Below are 19802 nucleotides of genomic sequence, written 5' to 3'. Positions count from 1 at the left end.
GAAAATGCTCGGGACATTGAGATGAGTGTGATGGAGGAAGGCCCTGGGTGTGTGGGAGTGTGCTTGCACGAGGCTCTGAAAAGTCCTGCCACACACACACACTTCTCTGTCCAGAATCACTTGTGTCCAGCTGCGTGCAGCTGAATTGCTCATGGGGGTGGGGGGAAGGATGCAGGGGGAGGACTCATAAAGCCTGTAAATGAAGTTGAAAGACACCATTACACATTATTCAGCGAAAATGAATATATTTTCAGATTATAAAGTGACAAAATGTGTTCACCCATGCAACCACTTGTGATTAGAAATTCTTAACTTTTCTAGGCCTACCGCTTCTTCAAGGTGCTACCCTGACATCGCAGGAGGGGCGGAGACAGCCTGTACAATGGTTGGCCCTGTTGCTTCTGATGACTTTGGCAGGCGTCCTCTGGAGACCAGGCCTTGAGGGCCCCAGCTGGCTTTGGCTGTCCTCTAACATGGTCTCACATGTTTGTGGGTATGCTGAATGGAATCAGGCCGTCCTTCGATGATGGTTTTCCACAGTTTCTGTATTGTGGAATCTTTTGCCATTTCTTCATGTAACTGGTGGCATTCGCTTTGTGCAAAATGAACCAGTTCAGTTGACGAACTTGCATTCTACTGCAAGGGTAACATTGTAGCTCCCTTGGAACTGTCAATTTTGTTGAAACATTCTGGATATTGCGATGTTAGGTCATGAATTGAGGCAATAGGATTGGTTTCTGAGGTTGATCTGCAGTATGAGGTCTGACTGATTCAATTGATCGTCACTCGTGCAAACATTCCAGTAGACATACAATCGCTGAGCCTTTAGTCCCCATGGTGTAGAACATCTGTGACACCCAGGGAAATTGATTGTCCTTGCACTCCAGGACTGGATCCTGCCATGGACCATTATACACTGAGAGTTTCACAGTCGCGGTTTCACCATGGCCCTCCACGTCTGTGGATACATGTCTTCTAGAATCCGCAGGGGTAGGATGTTTGCACTTGCCTGTGTCAACCTTGGCCAATAATAAATAGATACCAACTTTCTTAGGGCAGATAATTTTAATCTTGACAAACACAAGACAATATAACCACAGCACCCATGGTTTTCTTGAAATTGACAGTGAGAAACCTGTGTTCACCGCTCTTCGTCTCATTGTGCACATCATCATCATATTCTGGCTTGTCAATCACCTCATATATATGTTTCTGACAGGATACCGATGGTCATTCTTATTGCTTGTGTACAGTCTGTTTGGATCAGTGGATGGCTCTTTGTAGCTGCATTAACCTTTGCTCTAGTGCACTGCCACTGCCAATGGCCCTTTCTGCCACACGCCTTGCAGGATTGGTTGGATTGGTACCTAGGACCTATAAGCTTCCTCGACCTACGATGATTGCTTTGTACTTGTGTCCATCCTTTAGCTCTTTAATGCTATGCGTTTTAGGCTTGTCCAGCAGATCTTGCTGGAATGCTTCCATGGGAATGGATACAATCACTAATGCAACAATTCTGTCTGCTAGCCCTGCATTTGAAAAATCACATCTCTGCACCTACTGACGAAGTGGCCTATGGATTCTGTAGGCTGTTGTTAAAATGACATGAACTCTAGTCGATGAATGTGAAAATTTAATCTGATTCTGAACCGCTCTTCCAGTGTTGTCCATATCTTTTTGGGATCCTTCAGCTCTTCTTCTGTTAATCCTGAAGTGTTCAGCCTGTGTAGACCTTCATTCCCAAATGCTAAGCAAATTTTCATGGCTTACTTGTTTGGTTCAGACACATCTGAATCACGAAGGCATAGCTCTGTACGCTGTTTAAAAATTCGGATAGTAGGTTAGCTGCATCCCAAATCAAACTGGGGAATTTCGTGGACATTTTGAAAATATCCCTTTGACTTTCCTTCTCTGGTAGTACCTGGGATGAGCGTTGTGTAGCTGCTTACACACACTTTTCTGAAGTTCCACCCATTATAATTTTAACCGTCTCTGGTCTGATCTTTATGACAGTTTTTGTGTGTTTGACTCTCCCTCGCACGCTATCGATCTGGCCCACACCCTGGTCATTCGCCTTTCCCAACTGAGCTAACCTGGTGCTGGTCCTCCCGATGCACTATCCCACTCAATGAACTGACAGGTTATGCATTGCAATCTTACCATGAGGGATCGTCTGCTTACCAGCTCTTTGCTTAAGCACTATTCCGGTATCTTCAAAGCTTTTCTGTGCAGTCTTCACACTGCGATTTCAATAGTCTCCAACGCTGTGAACTCATTGCAGTCTGACCAAAACGTTAAGGGTCGTCTCATGCCATGTAGCAGGATCTAAGGCTGTTCACCATGTACTTAATCCTCCTGCTACTCTGTTTGACCACTGCAGAACAGCATGTCATGTTTTTTATAATGATAATCACCCATAAAGGGTTGTGTAAACATGCTGTGCATTCATTTATTTAAACTAGGCACATAAGAACATACAGAAAACATGAAGACATCAGTGGAAGGGCTGTTTGTGCTGTATCCTGTTCCAAGCCAAAGTGAAATTGAGACTAGATCACATGACACACTTTCTCTCCAGTGATGGCATGCTGCTATCTCTAAAAGGGGCATTACAACAGTGTATAGCTTTCTGGCACCCTTCATGGATGCTACAGGGATAATCCCTCCTCAAATCAAGAAATAAAACATGGCAGTCATAAACTGGTGGAGTCAGTGTCAAAGTGGTAAGTAACATGGCTGATTAGTCTGACATTCCATTTGTTCTTCCATTGTTGAAATTCAATGGAATTGCAGGTAACCATTCAATACTTGGAATGGGGATTTATCAAGCACAGAGTTTTCTGGCTGGTGGTGGGGGGGTGGAGCAGGTGCGGGCGGGCGTGGACCTGATCGCCGCCTGCGATCGGATCCACACCGCCATTTTACACGGGCGGGCCAATTAAGGCCCGCCCAACGTGAATCACGGCTCCCGAGGACAGCAGGAGTGGGTGGGCAGTGGCGAGACTGCAATGTGGAAGGGCTTCCCAGAGCACTGCTGGTCAGCAGGCCAGGCAGGCGGGTAGGGCAGGGGGGGGCACTGTGCTCCTTATTTTTCCGATGATTGCCTTACTGCCCTCCTCGAGGAGGTGGCAGCATGACAGGAGGTCCTCGTACCCCAGGACGGGAAGAGGAGGCCCCCCCCACCTGACGAAATGTGCCTGGGAGGAGGTGGCGGAGGTGGTGAGCTCCCGCGATGTGATGCAGCACACCTGGATCCAGTGTCGCAAGCGCTTCAATGGCTTGTTGCGCTCAGGAAGGGTGAGTACCATGTAGGCATTGGTCACTTAACCCAGCAGGTAGGCATTCCCTCTGGTAGTGCTGAATGTTCAGTGACTGAAGTTTGCAACATGGCTTGACCATTGCTTATGGAAGGATGAGGGTATAATGATCCGGGGGACAGGGATGCAGATTGACATTGTCTCCACGTGAACAGATCCAATGTCCTTGTTCTTCTTTTCAGCATCACCAGAGCAGGGCAGGTAGGAGGAGCAGCAGGGGCCCCCTCTCACACCTGAGGGCCCTGAAGTCTCACCAGCGTCACACCATCTCTGTCAGGCACCAGCCCAGATACTAGTGCCACAGTGGGAATTAGAACACCGGCTAGTGTCCCGGGGCACAGCGCTAAGGGCACTTCACAGTTGCTGGAGGAGCTGGCAGAGACAGAGTGCCAATGGCGCCAGCAGTCGGAGGACTGCAGGGGACCAGGCACATGCTCAGTCGATGGCTGATGATGTGCCTCTGGAGTCATCCACAATGCAGCAAGTGCAGGAAATGCGGCCAGGTGTGCGGGAGCATCTGGGTAGATGCATGATGCTATGCTTGGCTTGATGTCCGTGGTGGAGGAGTCTACATGGACCATCGCTGAAGCAATGAACCTCATGTCTGAGCGCCATGCGTCCCCCATGGAGAGAGTGGCAACTCTCGTGGAGAGGCTCCTGCAGGAGACCCATCAGGGCTTCCTGGGGATGCGCTCTGACCAGCAAGCCCTCACATCGGCATTGACTTCAGCTGGTCAGTGCCAGTGTGGGAGATGGTCCGGGCACCAAGTTTCTCAGCTCGGTGCCCATCCATCCATTGTGAGCAGGGAGGTCCAAAGTGACTTCATGTCGGCGCAGCAGCTGCCTGTTGTCTCTGCGGGCTCCTCTCAGGGCACTCTGGATGAGGGCAGCAGCTCTTCTGCCCCTCTGCCAGGTACCATTGCATCTGGTGAGGCTGCGACGACTGGGGAGATGCCAGCTGTGGAACTGGCAGCTCCCTCCCAGGTGGGACCAACACAGGCTCCATGGGCCAGAGGATGACTGCCAAGGTCATCGAGGCCAACAGGGCAGCAGAGTCAGCAGGCTGTCTCAGATACGACTCCCAGCGAGGGGTCAGCACCAAGACGTAGCACCCGAAAACGTAAACATAAGGCACCTTAGGCACACCACGGGTTTATCACTAATGCTTTTGTGTTGGCCCACAATGAGGTCTTTATGAGTTGGTGTGATTTTTAACACCTTTTTCATTTTGTTTCATTAAGTTTCTTTGGTTGCAATATTAAATTCAGACGTGTCACCATAGCTGAGGTTGCCTCTTTTGTTCTGCAGATGGATGGTTTCTAATAATGTAATGAATGCTTTGTAGACATTCAGCTTTATTAACAAGGACTGTAGTTAATGCTCCTAACTAGGCAGATTTTGCACTTAGGTCTCAAATATGGAGCATACAGCCCCGGCTTGTCTTTGAGGTCCATATGTGGTGTGCTTGCTGAAGGTTCATCAGATTAAAGCCTCCCGGGTATCCCTGCCTCCCTGGAGTATGCCCGGGTCAGCATCTACCCCCTCAGCATTTCCCTGTGCGTGATCATCCTCGGACTCACTGCTGGACTCGTCGTGTGCATCCGCAGCCAATGCGTCTACATCTTCATCGTCCACGGCATCCCCCCTTTCCAGCACAAGATTGTGGAGAGTGCAGCAGGCAACCACTATCTGCAACACACGATCTGGGGGGTACTGCAGTACACCACCTGAGCAGTCCATAAATCGGAAACACACCTTGAGAAGACCAATGGCTCCCTCCACCACAGCCCTTGTGGAGGCGTGGATCCTATTGTAGCACTGCTCAGCTTCTGTTCTTGGATGGCGGAGAGGCGACATGAGCCACCTTCTGAGGGGATAGCCCTTGTCACCCAGCAACCATCCATTCAGCCAAGCCAGAGCACTGAAGAGCCCCGGCACCTGGGAGTGTCTGAGGATGTAGGCATTGTGGGAGCTGCCTGGGTATCTTTCACAGACTTGTAGAATCAGCATCCTGTGATCACACACTATCTGCACGTTCATGGAGTGGAAGCTCTTCCTATTGACGAAGGCACTGGGCTCACCTGCTGGCACCTTGATGGCTACGTGTGTACAGTCTATTGCACCCTGGACACGGGGGAAGCCAGCAATGGCCTAAAAGCCTCTGGCTCGCTGTGTCTGGCTTGCCTGGTCCCAACGATAAAGGGTGAATGTCAATGCACGTCTGAACAGAGCGTCTGTAAACTGCTTGACACAAGTGTAGACAGCTGATTAGGAGACACCACAAAGATCACCCACCGACCCCTGGAAGGAGCCAGAATCATAGAAGCTGAAGGCAGCTGTGACCTTTAGAGCCACTGGGATGGGGTGTCCACCCACACAATTCGCGGCGATCTCAGGCCCAATCATCTGACAGATATAGTTGACTGTCTCCCTTGAGAGGCGGAGCCTCCTTTGGCACTGCACCTCAAACATATTGAGGTAGCTGTTCGCCACCTGTATACCCTGGCAACACGATAGTGGCGTCTTCTGCGGCCCCTTCTTCCTTGGACTACCTCTTGGCCCTGCACTTCTTGTGCCTGTGCCTGACCTCCCAAAGGTGACTTCCCTGGAGGTTGAGTGTGCACTCCAGGCCTCCTCCCCCTTCTAGTCCTCCCTTCCTCCTCAGCAGATGTGCCTCCAGTGGAGAGTTCAGCTCCCATTTCCAGGCTAAGGGAAGGCTTCCTGAAATCTGCAGGCCCAAAGATTCCTCACTGCAGAGTGCTGACCTGACGGTTGTGAGTCCAGACCAGGCAGCTGGTATGCGTTTTGAAGTATTGCAGATCACACAGGCAAGTATCAGCAACTTTGAAACATCAATATTTGACAGAGCACACTCGCGACCCCAGTGAGCCCTCTTATCCCGCCCGTGGATGAGGTTTATACAAATGTGACCTACCTGCCTGCCTGTTGCACCCGTTGCGCCGACCCGAAGATTTCACGGGTGCCAAAAAATCACGGTCGATTGGCGCCTCAAGGGCCTTAAGTGGGCCGTTAATTAATGGTGGGCGTGCATCGGAGATCAACGCGCGCCCGCCCAACGAAATATCTCGATGGCGCGCGGTGACATCGGGACACTTACCCGACGTCACCGTGCATAATTTTATGTGTGTGCGGGGCCCGCCTCCACAAGCCAATGGGAAAATTCTGCCCCAAGTATACCCCTGGTGAATTTAGAAAGAGAGCGATGGGATTTCGATAGATTTTTTTCTCCTAAATACGTTACAATTCTGTCCATCAAATATATAATGATTTTCTTTCAGCACTAAAATCTTCTATAATGTAAATGTATGCAAGAATTTTACTGTGTGTTGAGTGGGCATTCATTTCTGTATGTATGCAGAGAACTTTGCTTTGCATGAGGAAAGTGGTTGGCAGCTGGCAGGGTAACTTTGTTCTGTTGGTTTGCACTATTTTCAAGCAAATACTAGCCTCAAACTGGTATCTGCATTGTAGACTGCGACAGCTACTTTCCTTTTGTTGTGCAGTGTCTGTCTTCCATCTTGCAGCAGGATCGTATTCTAAACAAGCTCTTGAGCTTATCTGGATTATCCCACATAAATATCTTTAAACAATCAATCAAAAATTAAATACACAGTGCTCCCCTGAGACTTTTCAGTTGAAGAAGCATTGGCTTAGATTTCAGTGCATCTAGTGAAGGTACCACCACATACCCATTTCAAGTAAGAAGCAATACATGGGCAGAAAAGAAGAGAGACAGGGTTTATAGTAATGTGCTGACAAACATTATCTTCATTGATGTAAAGTGAGAAGTTTTGCATATTTCACAGAATCATGGAAATATAGAAACTTGTTGCACATAAAGGAGTCTATTTGGCCCATTGTACCTGTGCTGGCACTTTGAAAGCAGTCATGCTTAGTCCCACATCCCTACTTTTTGTCTAATACTTTAAGTTCCTCAGCATCAAGTACCCATCCAACTCCCTTCCAAGGTTATTTACGGAATCAGCTTTCACCACCTTTTCGGTAGAATACTCCAGACCCCACAACTCTGAGTGAAAAAAAAAATTCTCATTTCCACTCTTGGCCTTTTGCTAATGATTTTAAGGACCAGGTTTTCGGGGAGTTGTGGAGACCCCACCTAACTTTAAAAATGGCGGGCACAACCTGGATTTGGAAGTCCCGCCCCCAATTCTGACAGATCCTATTTTTTGCCGGTAGAAGAAAGGGGCAGGGCATGACTCACACATGGGGGAAACCCAAACTCAGCAGGGCCATTTGAATTAAGGGTTGAGTTCAAACAGACCTAATTTTCGCTGTAGCAAAGTGTGTTAACCCGCACTGTGGGAGTCACAAATTTTTAGATGCTTGCGAAGGGTGGATGAGGTCTGTAGAATTGTCAGTTTGTGAAGTAATTTAAATCCACAGCCCTTTAAAAATAAAAGAAACAGACTGCCTGTGTCAATGAGAGTTGAAAAATCTGTTCTAGCGGTTATAATAGCCGTTTGTTGACATTTCCCCAAGAGCTATCAGTAAGTTATTATTAATGTTACGCAGCTTACTACAACCTATAATTATCTCAGCAGGAGGGGGGAGGGGGGTCCTACATTCACAGTTTAATTGAATGCTCAAAGGGGTTATTTAAGGATTAGCTGTCTTTGTTGTGCGGTTATGAATACAAGTCTGTTTGGTGTTTTTTTATAAGGGATTAAGTACTTGAGGAGATTTAAAAGTCTTGAATGGGATTTCATGAATGGGAGTCTGTTTAATACAGTGAAGGCTAAAATAGATATTTGGACCTTTATTTTATTTCAACATGGCTCACGAAGTCTGCCCATGGTGGATACTGGGTGAGTTGGCATGGGAGGTATAATCAGGTCTGATGGGGCACTTTGGCTGAGGGGGATGTGACAGTAAATTTCCCAATATTCACTTTGAGCCTAAATCTGTGACCTCTGTCTATTGACCTGCTTGCCACTGGGAATAATTTTTTTCTAACTCCTCTATCACCTTGACATTCTCTGTTACATCACTTCCTAACCTTCTCTGTTTCACCCCCTCTTAACCTTCTCTGTTCCAAGGAGAAAAATCCTAAATTTTCCAACTTGTCCTCATAGCTGAAGACCCTTAGCCCTGGTAACGTCATGGAAAATTTCCTCTGTATCCATTCGAATCCCTTTACCTCTTTCCTGAAGTGAGGTGCCTAGAATTGTTCACAATATGTCAGTTGAGGCTTAATCAGTGATTTAAAAAGTTCTAGCTTGATCACTTTTATATATTCTATATTTATATTCTATGCCTGAATTTGCAAACCCATGTATCCCATGTGCTTTATAAATCATCTTGTCATCTTGTCTGTCTCTTTAAGGATTTTGCATTTACGGACACCAAAAGATCTCTCTGCTCATCTTTACTTCCATATTAGCCCTCCCATGTGCATCTGTTCACACTTCTCTGCATTGAACTCTCTCTGCCATGTCCATGTCATTCTATAACTACCCTCTTCATTATCTATGCCACCAAGTTTCATATCATCTGCAAACTTTATAATGCTGGGAGATAATTGTCCTCAGAATTTCTTTAGGGGGGTTTGGGAATTTTTGTGGAAATTAGAGGAACGGTAGCGCTACCATGGGGCCCACAATGCTGCAGCGGCCTGCTGGCAGGGTTTTTGCATTCCTCACGGCGGGATGAGCCACAGAAGGCCTAACCTGCCAGCTGTCTCCATGCGGAATTCTATTGATTTCCAGCCTTCTAAAACCAGTGAGTTGAATGGGGTGCCTGTCTGGTGCTGGCAGCTCACTGGCTAAATTCAGCTGAAACACAAATGTCAAACTGGTTCTGATTTCCTAATGGTGGTTTGGGTGGGTGGGCAATAAGGGTACATTATTGACTCACTATCGGTGCTCATTTACAGCAAAATTAAAAATGAGCTCCAATGACTCATCCCAAGAGCACCGTGCCTGATAATTCAGCGTTCCGAACACTGAAGTAGATTGTACGCTTAAGTTCTTGACTGGCTTAAACCCATGATCCAGAAAGCATGTCTGACTATCAGATATACTTAAAGCTTATAATTTTCAACTATTGCACTGATCTCTTAGCCTACCTTCCATCTTTCATCCTCTGTAAACTTGGGTTGATCCAAGCCTCTATTGCCAATATCCTAACCTGCTACACATCCACCCATCCATCACAACATGTGCTTCTCACCTACTTTGCTCTTGGTTCATCAATGTGTTGAATTAAAAATTCTTATCCTTGTGTTTAAATCCCTGCATGAGCTGTCTCCTTCCTATTTTTGTAACCTCTTCCAACTCTACAACCCTGAAAGAATTGTGTTCCTCCAAATCTGGTCCCTTATGTATTCTCCATCCCTTCACCCCGCTATTGGCAGCTGAGTCTTCAGCCATCTAAAGATCATAAGAAATAGGAGCAGGAGTAGGCTATTCGGCCAATCGAGCCTGCTCCACCATTTGATAAGACTATGGCTGATCTGATTGTGGCCTTAACTCCACTCTCCTGCCTGTCCCCATGACCCTTAACTCCCTTGTCAATCGAAAATCTGTCTAACTCAGCCTTGAATAAATTCAATGATCCAGCCTCCACTTTTCTCTGTGGAAGCAAATTCAAAAAATTAATGACCGAGAGAAGCAATCTAGCTCTTAAGCTCTGTAACTCCCTCCTTATACCTCTCTGCCTTTCCATCTCACTTTCCTCCCTGTTACAATTCCCCATGGGGGAACCATACTTCAAAATAACTAAATTTACCAAACGATCTCCAAATGAAGAAATTACCAACACGATTTCACTTTTTTTAACATTTACTTTAACGGGAATCAGAGACAACACAAACTAAACATGAATTAAAAGGCAAATAACACTTCAAATGAAAATGTAAATTTCACATTAAATAGTAAATATAACAAAGATGTATCTTTTTTATTCTTTCACGGGATGTGGACATCATTGGCAAGGCCAGCATTTATTGCCATCTTACACAACTACAAACTTGGGTGGAATTATGTAACAACATGGTTCCACAATATGCTGTTCTTTATTCATGCAAGGTAGGCCAGGAGTCCTATCCAACAACAGCTTTCACTTGAGTTTCAAGGGTACAATTATCATCAGCAAGACACACTTCTATGAACTCCTTCTCCCTCAGGTCAGGACAGTCCTGATGGTGTAGCTTTCCAGAGTTTCCTTTCACCCTACTAACCAATAACATCCCAGTTCACGACTTGGCCACTTCTGGGACAACACCCATCTCTTTAGCATCTCCGAACTATTCACACAGCTTTCCATGTTTTAGACCTTTTTAGCCACCTTGCACAGTGCTTTCAAGAGCTCCTGTCTCCTTTTCAGTCAAACAGAAAAAATGACCACTTCCTGAGATTGATTTGCTTCTTCGCACAAGAATTCTGTGTTCCTTATTCTGTCCTTGTCTGCTTTCTCTTTGTGTCTGCATCTGTGTTTTCATCCTCCCATTCCCCTGCTTGTAGCTGCCCTTTATGTCTTCAGCTCTCCTGTGTGTCTTGCCACATGACTTATATCTTAACTTCCTTCCTGTAGTTACTGCTTACAGGTCAAGGGTCAGCAGGTCACATGGACCAGTATTTCTTATTATCCAAGAAAATTATAATCGACCCCTTTATAATTGAAGCAAACTTTTAAAAGTAATTTACAAACATTCTTAAAAACAATTACCGATTTCAGAGACATTTTAAAGAAATTACAAATTTTCCTTGCTACATTGCTTCCAGGTCAAAGGTCGTCACATCCCTGTAGGAAACCCTTTAAAACCCAGCTGTTTAAGTAAAGTATTAGTTATTCCTTCTTTTATCTCTGTCTTTGGCTTGATGACATTTACCTGAATTAAAGAGGCTATATAAATGCTAGTTGTTGTTATAAAGAGTCAGATAGCATTCTTTCTGGACTTCATCAACTTTACTTCCAAATTCCACCCTTCTCTCATCTTTATATGTCCCATCTCCAACTTTTCCCTTCCCTCCCATGACTTCTCTGTCTCCATTTCTAGGGATAAGCTATCAACAAATACTTGTTATAAACTCATGGACTCCCACAGCTACCTTGACTAATCTTGCTCACACCCTGCTTCTTGTAAGGATTCCAGCCATTTTTCCAGTTTCTCTGTCACATCTGTTCTGATGCTGCAGCCTTCCATATCAGGATACACTTTTCTTTTTCCTTAACTGAGAATTCTCCCCCACTGTGGTTAACAGAGCCCTCGACCGTGTCTGGCCCATTCACTGCACTTCTGCTCTCACCCCTTCCCCACCCTGCCAGAACCATGATAGGGTCCCCCTCATCCTCACCCTCCACCGCAGCAGCCTCTATATTCAATGGATCATTCTTTGCCATTTCTGCCACCTCCAGCATGATGCCACCACCAAACACAACCTCCTTTCCCCTTTCAGTAACCAGAGGGACCATTCTCGTCCGATACCTTGATCCGCTCCTCTATCACTCCCGACATCCCATCCTCTTCCCACAACACCTTTCCATGTAAGCACAGGAAATGTAACATCTTCCCTTTCACCTCCTTTTCTCACTGCCCAAGGCCCCAAACACTACTTCCAGGTGAAACAGTGATGTATGTGTACTTCTTTCAATTTGGTACACAGTATTCACTGTTCACTATGCGATCTGTTCTACATTGTGGAGCCCAAACGCAGGTTGGGTGACCACTTTGCAGAATACCTCCATTTAGTCTGCAAGCTTGGCCCCAAACCTCCTTTGGCCTGCCATTTTAATTTTCCACCTTGCTCTCATGCTGACGTCTTTGTCCCTGGCCTACTTCAGCGTTTTAATGAAACTCACTCAAACTCGAGGACCAGCACCTCACCTTTTGATTAGCCTTCTAGACTCAACATTGAGCTCAACAATCTCAGACCAAGATCTATGCCCCCATTTTGTTTCCTTTTCTTTGCATTTTTTGGTCTTAATCATGTTTTTCTCCCTTTTGCTTTTGGATGACACCCGTTCATTATTCTGGACCCATATTTTGTTTCTTTACTTGTGCTCTTAACACGCCCTTTGGCTCTGCCCAACATCCCTTCTATCATTTAATGTCTCTTGTCTTCCACCGTAGAACAGACCTTCCCTTTTGTGCTATTCCCACCCTCCCCCATTTGACCTATTTAAAATCTATTACATTTCCAACTTTGCCCAGTTCTGATGAAAGGTCATTGACCTGAAATGTTATTTCTGTTTCTCTCGCCACAGATGCTGCCTGCCCCTGAATATTTACAGCATTTTCTGTTTATATTTCAGATTTCCAGCATCCATAGTATTTTGTTTTAGCATCCTTTCTAAATTTATGCTAATTCAACCGACAGTTTAAAAATAGTTGCAAGCTGCATCCCTTTTCCTATTAACCCACAGTACAAAATAGTGTCTGGTTAACTGTAATGAATTTGAGTTTGCTGGAAGTACCGACGCAGGTTCAGTGCTATCAGTCTTTCCATTAAACAGTCTGACCATCTGCGCTTTCTCTGCTCACGTAGTAGCAAGACCCGAGGGCCTAACAAGGGAACTCCTTTGTGGTCTTGACTGAACCTCCATGTGTTAAGCTTCTGTACTCCTTTCACTTCCCTGCAAGTTAACACTAGACCTCAATGGAAGTGAAATTGAGCAGATGTATAATGGGAGGTTAATCAGCTACCATCCATTTTCTGCCCCTATTGAAAGTTAAAACCTACCCTTATATGAGATATTGTTTGGTTGGCCTCGTTAACTGCTTTATTCCATAATACGTTCATCATATAGATGACTGAATATGGTAAACGTCAGCTTCTATTTGCATAAACAATGGGCTGCCTTGAGAGAAGAGATAGTTCAAGTACAGTCAAGGTTTCTTGCCACAAAGAGGAAAGATTCGACAAATAAATCCAAAGGTCCCTGAAAGACAAAGGAGATAGAAATTAGGATGAAGCAGAAAAAATGTGTTTAAGACAGAAGTCAGGTAGGTGATAAATTGAGAACTATGTTGAATATAGAATGTCCAGAGAGGAATTGAAAAAGCAAATAAGAGAAGCAAAGATAGAGTATGAGAAGACATGCAGCTAACATAAAAAGGAATCCAAAAGTCTTCCACAGGCATATAAATAGTAAAAGGAGGGAGTGGGGTCGATTGGGGACCAAAAACAGAATTTACGCATGGAGGCAGGGGGCATGGCTGAGGTATTAAATGACTACTTTGCATCTGTCTTTACCAAGGAAGAAGATGCTGCCCAGTCATGGTGAAGGAGGAAGTAGTTCAGACACTTGAAGGAATTAAAATTGATAAGAAGGAATTAAAATTGATAAGAAGGAGATATTGCAGAGGCTGTCTGTACTTAAAGCTGATAAAAGTACCAGGACCGGATGAGATGCATCCAAGGATACTGAAGGAAGAGAGAGTGGAAATTGTGGAGGCACTGGCCATAATTTTCCAATCTTCCTCAGACTCAGGGGTGCTGCCAAAGGATTGGAGAATTGCAATTGATACACCCTTGATCAAGAAAGGGTGTAAAGACAAGCCCAGCAATAACAGGCCAGTCAGTTTAACCTCAGTAATGGGAAAGCTTTTAGAAATGATAATTTGGGACAAAATTAACAGTCACGTAGGTAAATATGGGTTAATTAAGGAAAGCCAGCATGGATTTGTTAAGGGAAAATTGTGTTTAACTAACTTGCTGGTGTATTTTGATGTGGTAATAGGGAAGTTGATGAGTGTAATGGTGTTGATGTAATGTACATGGTCTCCCAAAGGCATTTGATGAAGTACTGCACAACAGACTTGTGAGAAAGCTAACACTCATGGGGCAGAATTTTCTGCCTGGCGGGCAGGCCCGACCCAATCTCCGGCGGGCGGGGAGCCGATCCCCGCTGGAGAAGCAGGCCCCGCCGACATTTTATGTGGGCGGGCCAATTAAGGCTTCCTGTGCAGGGGGGGGATTCCCCAAAAGCAAGAGTGCGCTCTTTCGCGCATGCGCATGAAAGAGCACGCATCTCCCTGAGGCTAAGTGCAGCCTCAGGGAGATCGCTGAAACTTTAAAAAATATGAAAAATGGAAAAAAAAATTCCCTAACACGTCCCCCTCATGTGACAATGTCCTATGAGATGGGACATGTTCATAATTTACCTAATAAGTTTATTAAACTTTTAAAAACCCTACATGAAACCTCATCCTGCTGGTGGATGAGGCTTCATGTATTGTCTTTTAGCTGCCAGGGCTCTTGGCCTGCCCGCCAACCTTAAGGTTAGACGGGCAGGTCCTTTAATTGTTTAAATTACCCTGTCAATGGCCTCAATTGGCCATTGACAGGTCGGCGGGCCCGCAGCTGATTTTGCTGCGCCCCCAACTTCCTGAAAATTTAAATAGGGCGCGATGACTCAGGGGTTCCGCCCGACGTCATCCTGCGTCATTTTACGCGTCAGCAAGCGGACCCCGCCCCCTGCTCGCCAACGGCAAAATTCTGCCCATGGAAGGAAAGGGACAGTTGCAACATGGATACAAAATTGCCTGATTAACAGGAAACAAAGAGTAGTGGTGAATGGTTGTTTTTTGCACTAGATGCAAGTTTATAGTGGAGGTCCTCTGGGGTCAGTGTTAGGATCTCCACTTTTCCCAGTATATATTCATGACCTAAACCTTGGTGTGCAAGGCACAATTTCAAAATTTGCGTATGATGCAAAACTTGGAAGTATTGTGAACCATGAGGAGGGTGGTATTGAACTTCAAAACTCTCTGCCTCAGAAGGCGGGGTCATTGAATATTTTTAAGACAGAGGTAGATAGATTCTTGCTCGGCAAGAGAATCAAAGGTTATCAGGGTTAGATAGGAATGTGGAAATTGAAACACAAGAAGATCAGCCATGATCTTATTGAAAGGTGGAGCAGGTTTGAGGGGCAGAATGATCTACTCTTGTTCCTATTTCTTATGTTCTTATTAAAAGAGCATAGACAGGTTAACAGGACATAGAATGGATGGACATGTGGCAGATGCAATTTAGAGAAGCGTGAAGTGATTCATTTTGGTAAGAAGAACCACAGAGAGACAATATTAAATAAAGATTACAGGAGCAGAGGGTCCTGGGTGTACATGTGCATTTGTCATTGAAGGTGGCAGGAGAGGTTGAGAGAACAGTTAATAAATCATATGGCATCCTGGGCTTTATCAATAGGGGCATAGAGTATAAAAGCAAAGAAGTTACATTAAACCTGTATAAAACACTGGCTTGGCTCTAACTGGAGTATTGTATCCCGTTCTGAGCACCACACTTTTAGATGTGAAGGCATTAGCGAGGTTGCAGAAAAGATTGCGGGAATGGTTCCAGGGATGAGGAACTCCAGTTATGGAGAAGCTGGAATTGTTCTCCTTGGAGGAGAAAGCCGAGAGGAGATTTGATAGAGGGATTCAAAATCATGAGGAGGTCTGATCAGGATAGATAAGGAGAAACTGTTCCCATTGATGGAATGATTGAGAACCAGAGGGCACAGATTTAAGGCAACTGGCAAAAGGAACAATAGTGACATGAGGAAAAGCTTTTTCACGCAGTGAGTGGTTATGATTTGGAATGCATAGCCTGAGTGTGTGGTGGAGGCAGGGTCAATTGAGACTTTCAGAAGGATCATTATCTGAAAAGGAAAATTTTGCAGCGCTACAGGGAAATGTGGCAGTAGGTGAATTGCTCCTTCAGAGGGCCAGCACAGTCATGAGAAGCAGAATAGCCTCCTCTGTGCTATAACCATTCTGTGGTCCTATGATATTATTAGAAAAACAGAACCCACTTCAGTGGGCCTTTTACTTGGCGTAAAAATACAAGCCTCTCTCTGAATATGCCAGAAATTCTACACTTAAAACTAGTCTCTGTCTGATTCACTTTCTACTGTCTATGCTGATTTCCTGTCTCTCTGCTGATTTTTAAAAAGCTTCTGTTCAAAAGCTAGCAGCTATCAGGGAAATGTGTCAACACCAGGATGCTAGCTGTCTCCTGGATGGGCACAGATTGGGAATGTGCTTTAGAACTATGGAACACATTCCAATAATGACAAATCCAGCTCGGTGCTGCCTGGAGAAGCAAGTCCCTTTCAGGCAACCTCCTGCCCAAAACACATTATTAAGGTCACCTTTATCGGAGTCTCTGTGGTGGGGAAAATGGTCACGGAATCCTTAACCCTGACAGTAACATCACAAATATGGACCTAAACTTATAAGATTCTCTACTATTACAGACACCATTTAATTGCATTGGAAATAAAAAGCAAAAAACAAGTTGGAATTGCAAAGCACATCCATCAAAATGCAAAGAGGTAGGTTGCTATTTCAGGCAGAGACCCTTCAAAAAGAAAATTAAAAAGGATCACTATGTGACCACCCCTGTGCACTACCTACTGCTGGTCCAGGTTGCTACAAGCCTGGGAGAAAATTGTTCACGCACTCTTTCTGAGGCAGTTATTATGTGGCCTGATGAGAAATGGGGAAAAAGAAGTGTGTTGAAAAAGAGGTCCTTGTATCTTCACAGATTTTTTTTTAATAAGCTTTGAGTTCAAAACAACTTTGTTCCTTTTTTCCACTGTAGGATGCATTAGTTGTCTATAAGGAGGCAATACAGAAGATGCCAAAACAGTTTGCACCACAGAGTTTATACAACATGATGGGTGAGTGTACATGCCTTGCAATCACACTGCCGCATGCAAAGAAGTGAGTGTTTGTGTTTTATAAGGATATGTTCTGCGCAATAGGTCTGTAATAATGTCATCCTTCTAATCAAGTACTGCAAAGCAGCTCTTCTGAATTAACGAGCCCAGTAATGATATGTCATCCTGTGGAACGGGCTCTAATCAGAAGCCTCAAATAAACATTAAGCTGATGAATTTTTCAATCAAAATTAAACTCAAAGACTTAAGTAAGGTAACATTAAAAATAGCAGTGTAGAGGTACAACATATGCTGCTTATTAAGCAGTGAAAAACAATTCTTGTTATATTAGTCAAAATACCACATTAAAAGTGCTTGTTAAAAAGCAACTTAAGTAGACCTTGTGTTAGAGACATATGGTGGTACAAGCACCACTACTGACACATTACTGCTTGATTAGAGTTGCAATCCACAGAATGGGTTCATTACAGCTACCAGATGAGTCAAAGCATGTTATAAATTTATTGTCATGCCACTAAGCTTAGTAGGCTATCATTTTGCTACATGACTACAAAACTCTCTTGCCCTAGGAAAATATTATTGTAGCATAACGTGTTATCTTAAGCTATTCAGTTTCATTTGAGTGGTTACAAAGAAAATAGGTGAACCACAGTAATATATTAAAATTGTCTTTGTGACTAATAACTCCCTAGTTGAACGTAGATGTATCATAAAAAAAACTATATGGGGTTGGTAATATAGTGCAAGCAACTCCAATGCTTAAAAACAAATATTGTTCCTGTAGATTTAAACATGTATTTTTAAGTTTGAGCTCAGCCTTAAATATCCATTACTGTTGTCTCCCTGGTCAGGGCTGCATTGTTTTCTCAGGAATTTGATTTGGATTAATGCTTTTTTTCTGAGGATGTTGACCCCCCCTCCTGTTGTAATATATTAGTCTTTGGGCTGAATAGTGCTTTGGAGGAGTAGCCTCACTGGTGACATGCTTCATTTCTATTTCCAGTCAGCACGGTTAAATTCCAAAAGGTCATTACTCAAACTGGACATCAAAGTACTGTATGCTAGGCTTCTCTGTTGTATGGAATCTGTCCATTTGTTAACCTGTCATGTTATAACGAAACACAGGAGTTGGACACATTTAAAAGATTTTCTTTGGTATGCTTGCGTTACGGGAGTGTCTCATTAAAGATACCTATCACAGCGAGCTTTGATTTTTGTCTGTACCCACAGGTGAGGCATACATGAGACTGAACAAACTGACAGAGGCTGAGCACTGGTACATGGAATCCCTGCGTTCCAAACCTGATCATATTCCTGCCCACCTCACATATGGGAAACTTCTGGCACTCACTGTGAGTTGACCGTATTAATATTTGTGCAGTCTTTATGCAACTCATATTTCATAAGTTGTCTCTTGTGAGTTTGCACATTTAGGATAAAGAGCTTGGAAGCAAGTCTTTAGACCCCAGCGCTTACCTTCATTGTTTGTGCCTGAACCATAAGTTATTTAACTTTTTCAAATTTTCCTTAGTCAGATGGTTTTCTACTTAGAAGATGTTGAGTCTGCTTCTCAAATATGTTTGAGTAACACAGAGCCATAGTTTTTCTAAGTACAGTATAGTTATCAATTTCTTTAATTATGAGTTTTTGGAAGGCACATATTGGGTAGCAATATGTCCCTTTGCAATGCTGCTCTATGGCAACAGTAATATGTGTGTTTTCCCTATTGTTATTTAATGCAGCAGACATTTTTAGGGTGCTGGCCCGATTGACGCTCTTTAAGATCAGGCTGGTAGACTTAGAAGGAAATTGGTGAATTCAATCTGTAAGGCCCGCTTCAACAGTGTTTCGAAAAAAACATTATGATCTTTCCGTGACGCAAAAGCGCTCTGTCCATCCCACAGTTGTCCCCTGCTATTACTGAGGCGTGTCGCCCTGGAATTACTTAAGTTGATTTGACTACGAGATTCCACTGGGCATGCAGGGGTTAGACTTCTGTAAGTAGATACAACAATTTAAATGTGCATCGGTTTCAAGAGCAACACAGCACTCTTCCTGCTATATTGAAATTGCCACAGCATTACAGCAACATCAGATTACTCATTTAGATTCTTGCCAGAGTTGGTATAGGTGCACCAGGTTCATGTAAGTCCTCTTACCCGCCAGGTGAATTACTATTATCAGGGTTTAAAAAAATTTTCCAGAAATTAAAAAAAAATATTTTGATAATGTGTAATCGTAGCTGTGATAACACCACCTGGGGAGCAATGTAGAAGTGGGACAATGTTGACAGTCTCACCTATTAATAGCAGAAGCAAATAAAACCTACAGATCCCTGTCACTTTTAAAATAGCCATAATTTGCTCTTTCTGCTGCATTTCACCTGGCTGGTGGTTGACCTTTTTAAGTATTTTTTTTTATGCCAGCAGCTCAGATTTCCCAATTTATTTGGCAAATAAAATATCCTCTGTTTGTGGGGAGGCTCATAATTCTTGCATATGTGACATTCCTTCCAGAAATAGGAATTAATTTCCAGGGTAAGCAGGTATTTTCATTGTTTATTTTCTTTTTTTGTTCTCTACCTCTTTTTATATTTGCTAAATGTTTGGCGCCAATGCCTGCTGGAATATTTCTTTTATTGAGTTGGATTACAACATGACTGGGCACCTAAACCTGCTCTTCAAATGTTGTTGAATTGTGAAGTGATTATCTCAAGTTTTCCAACGTGAATGGACTTTATGTTTGTGTGTTTGAAGTACTGTTTCACCTACTTTCTGGGGGGGCTACTTTTCTTACATAGCCTCTGTTCAATTTACATAT

General features: G+C 44.1%; 1 protein-coding gene across 5 annotated transcripts in view; it reads left to right on the top strand.

Annotated features, from left to right (window-relative positions):
- LOC144696533 (protein O-mannosyl-transferase TMTC2-like) overlaps positions 1-19802 on the top strand; it is a 207474-nt gene that overhangs the window by 150217 nt on the left and 37455 nt on the right. For all 5 annotated transcript variants that reach the window (XM_078567932.1, XM_078567927.1, XM_078567928.1 and 2 more), the window contains 2 exons: positions 16904-16982; positions 18213-18334. In XM_078567932.1, the coding sequence (XP_078424058.1) occupies positions 16904-16982; positions 18213-18334 (201 nt within the window). The remainder of the gene's footprint in view (positions 1-16903; positions 16983-18212; positions 18335-19802) is intronic.

This window comes from Cetorhinus maximus, chromosome 22 (assembly GCF_964194155.1).
Source record: "Cetorhinus maximus chromosome 22, sCetMax3.hap1.1, whole genome shotgun sequence".
Taxonomy (NCBI): Eukaryota; Metazoa; Chordata; class Chondrichthyes; order Lamniformes; family Cetorhinidae; genus Cetorhinus; species Cetorhinus maximus.
Note: the sequence above shows the minus strand (reverse complement) of the source record. Positions and strands in the feature narration are given on the sequence as shown.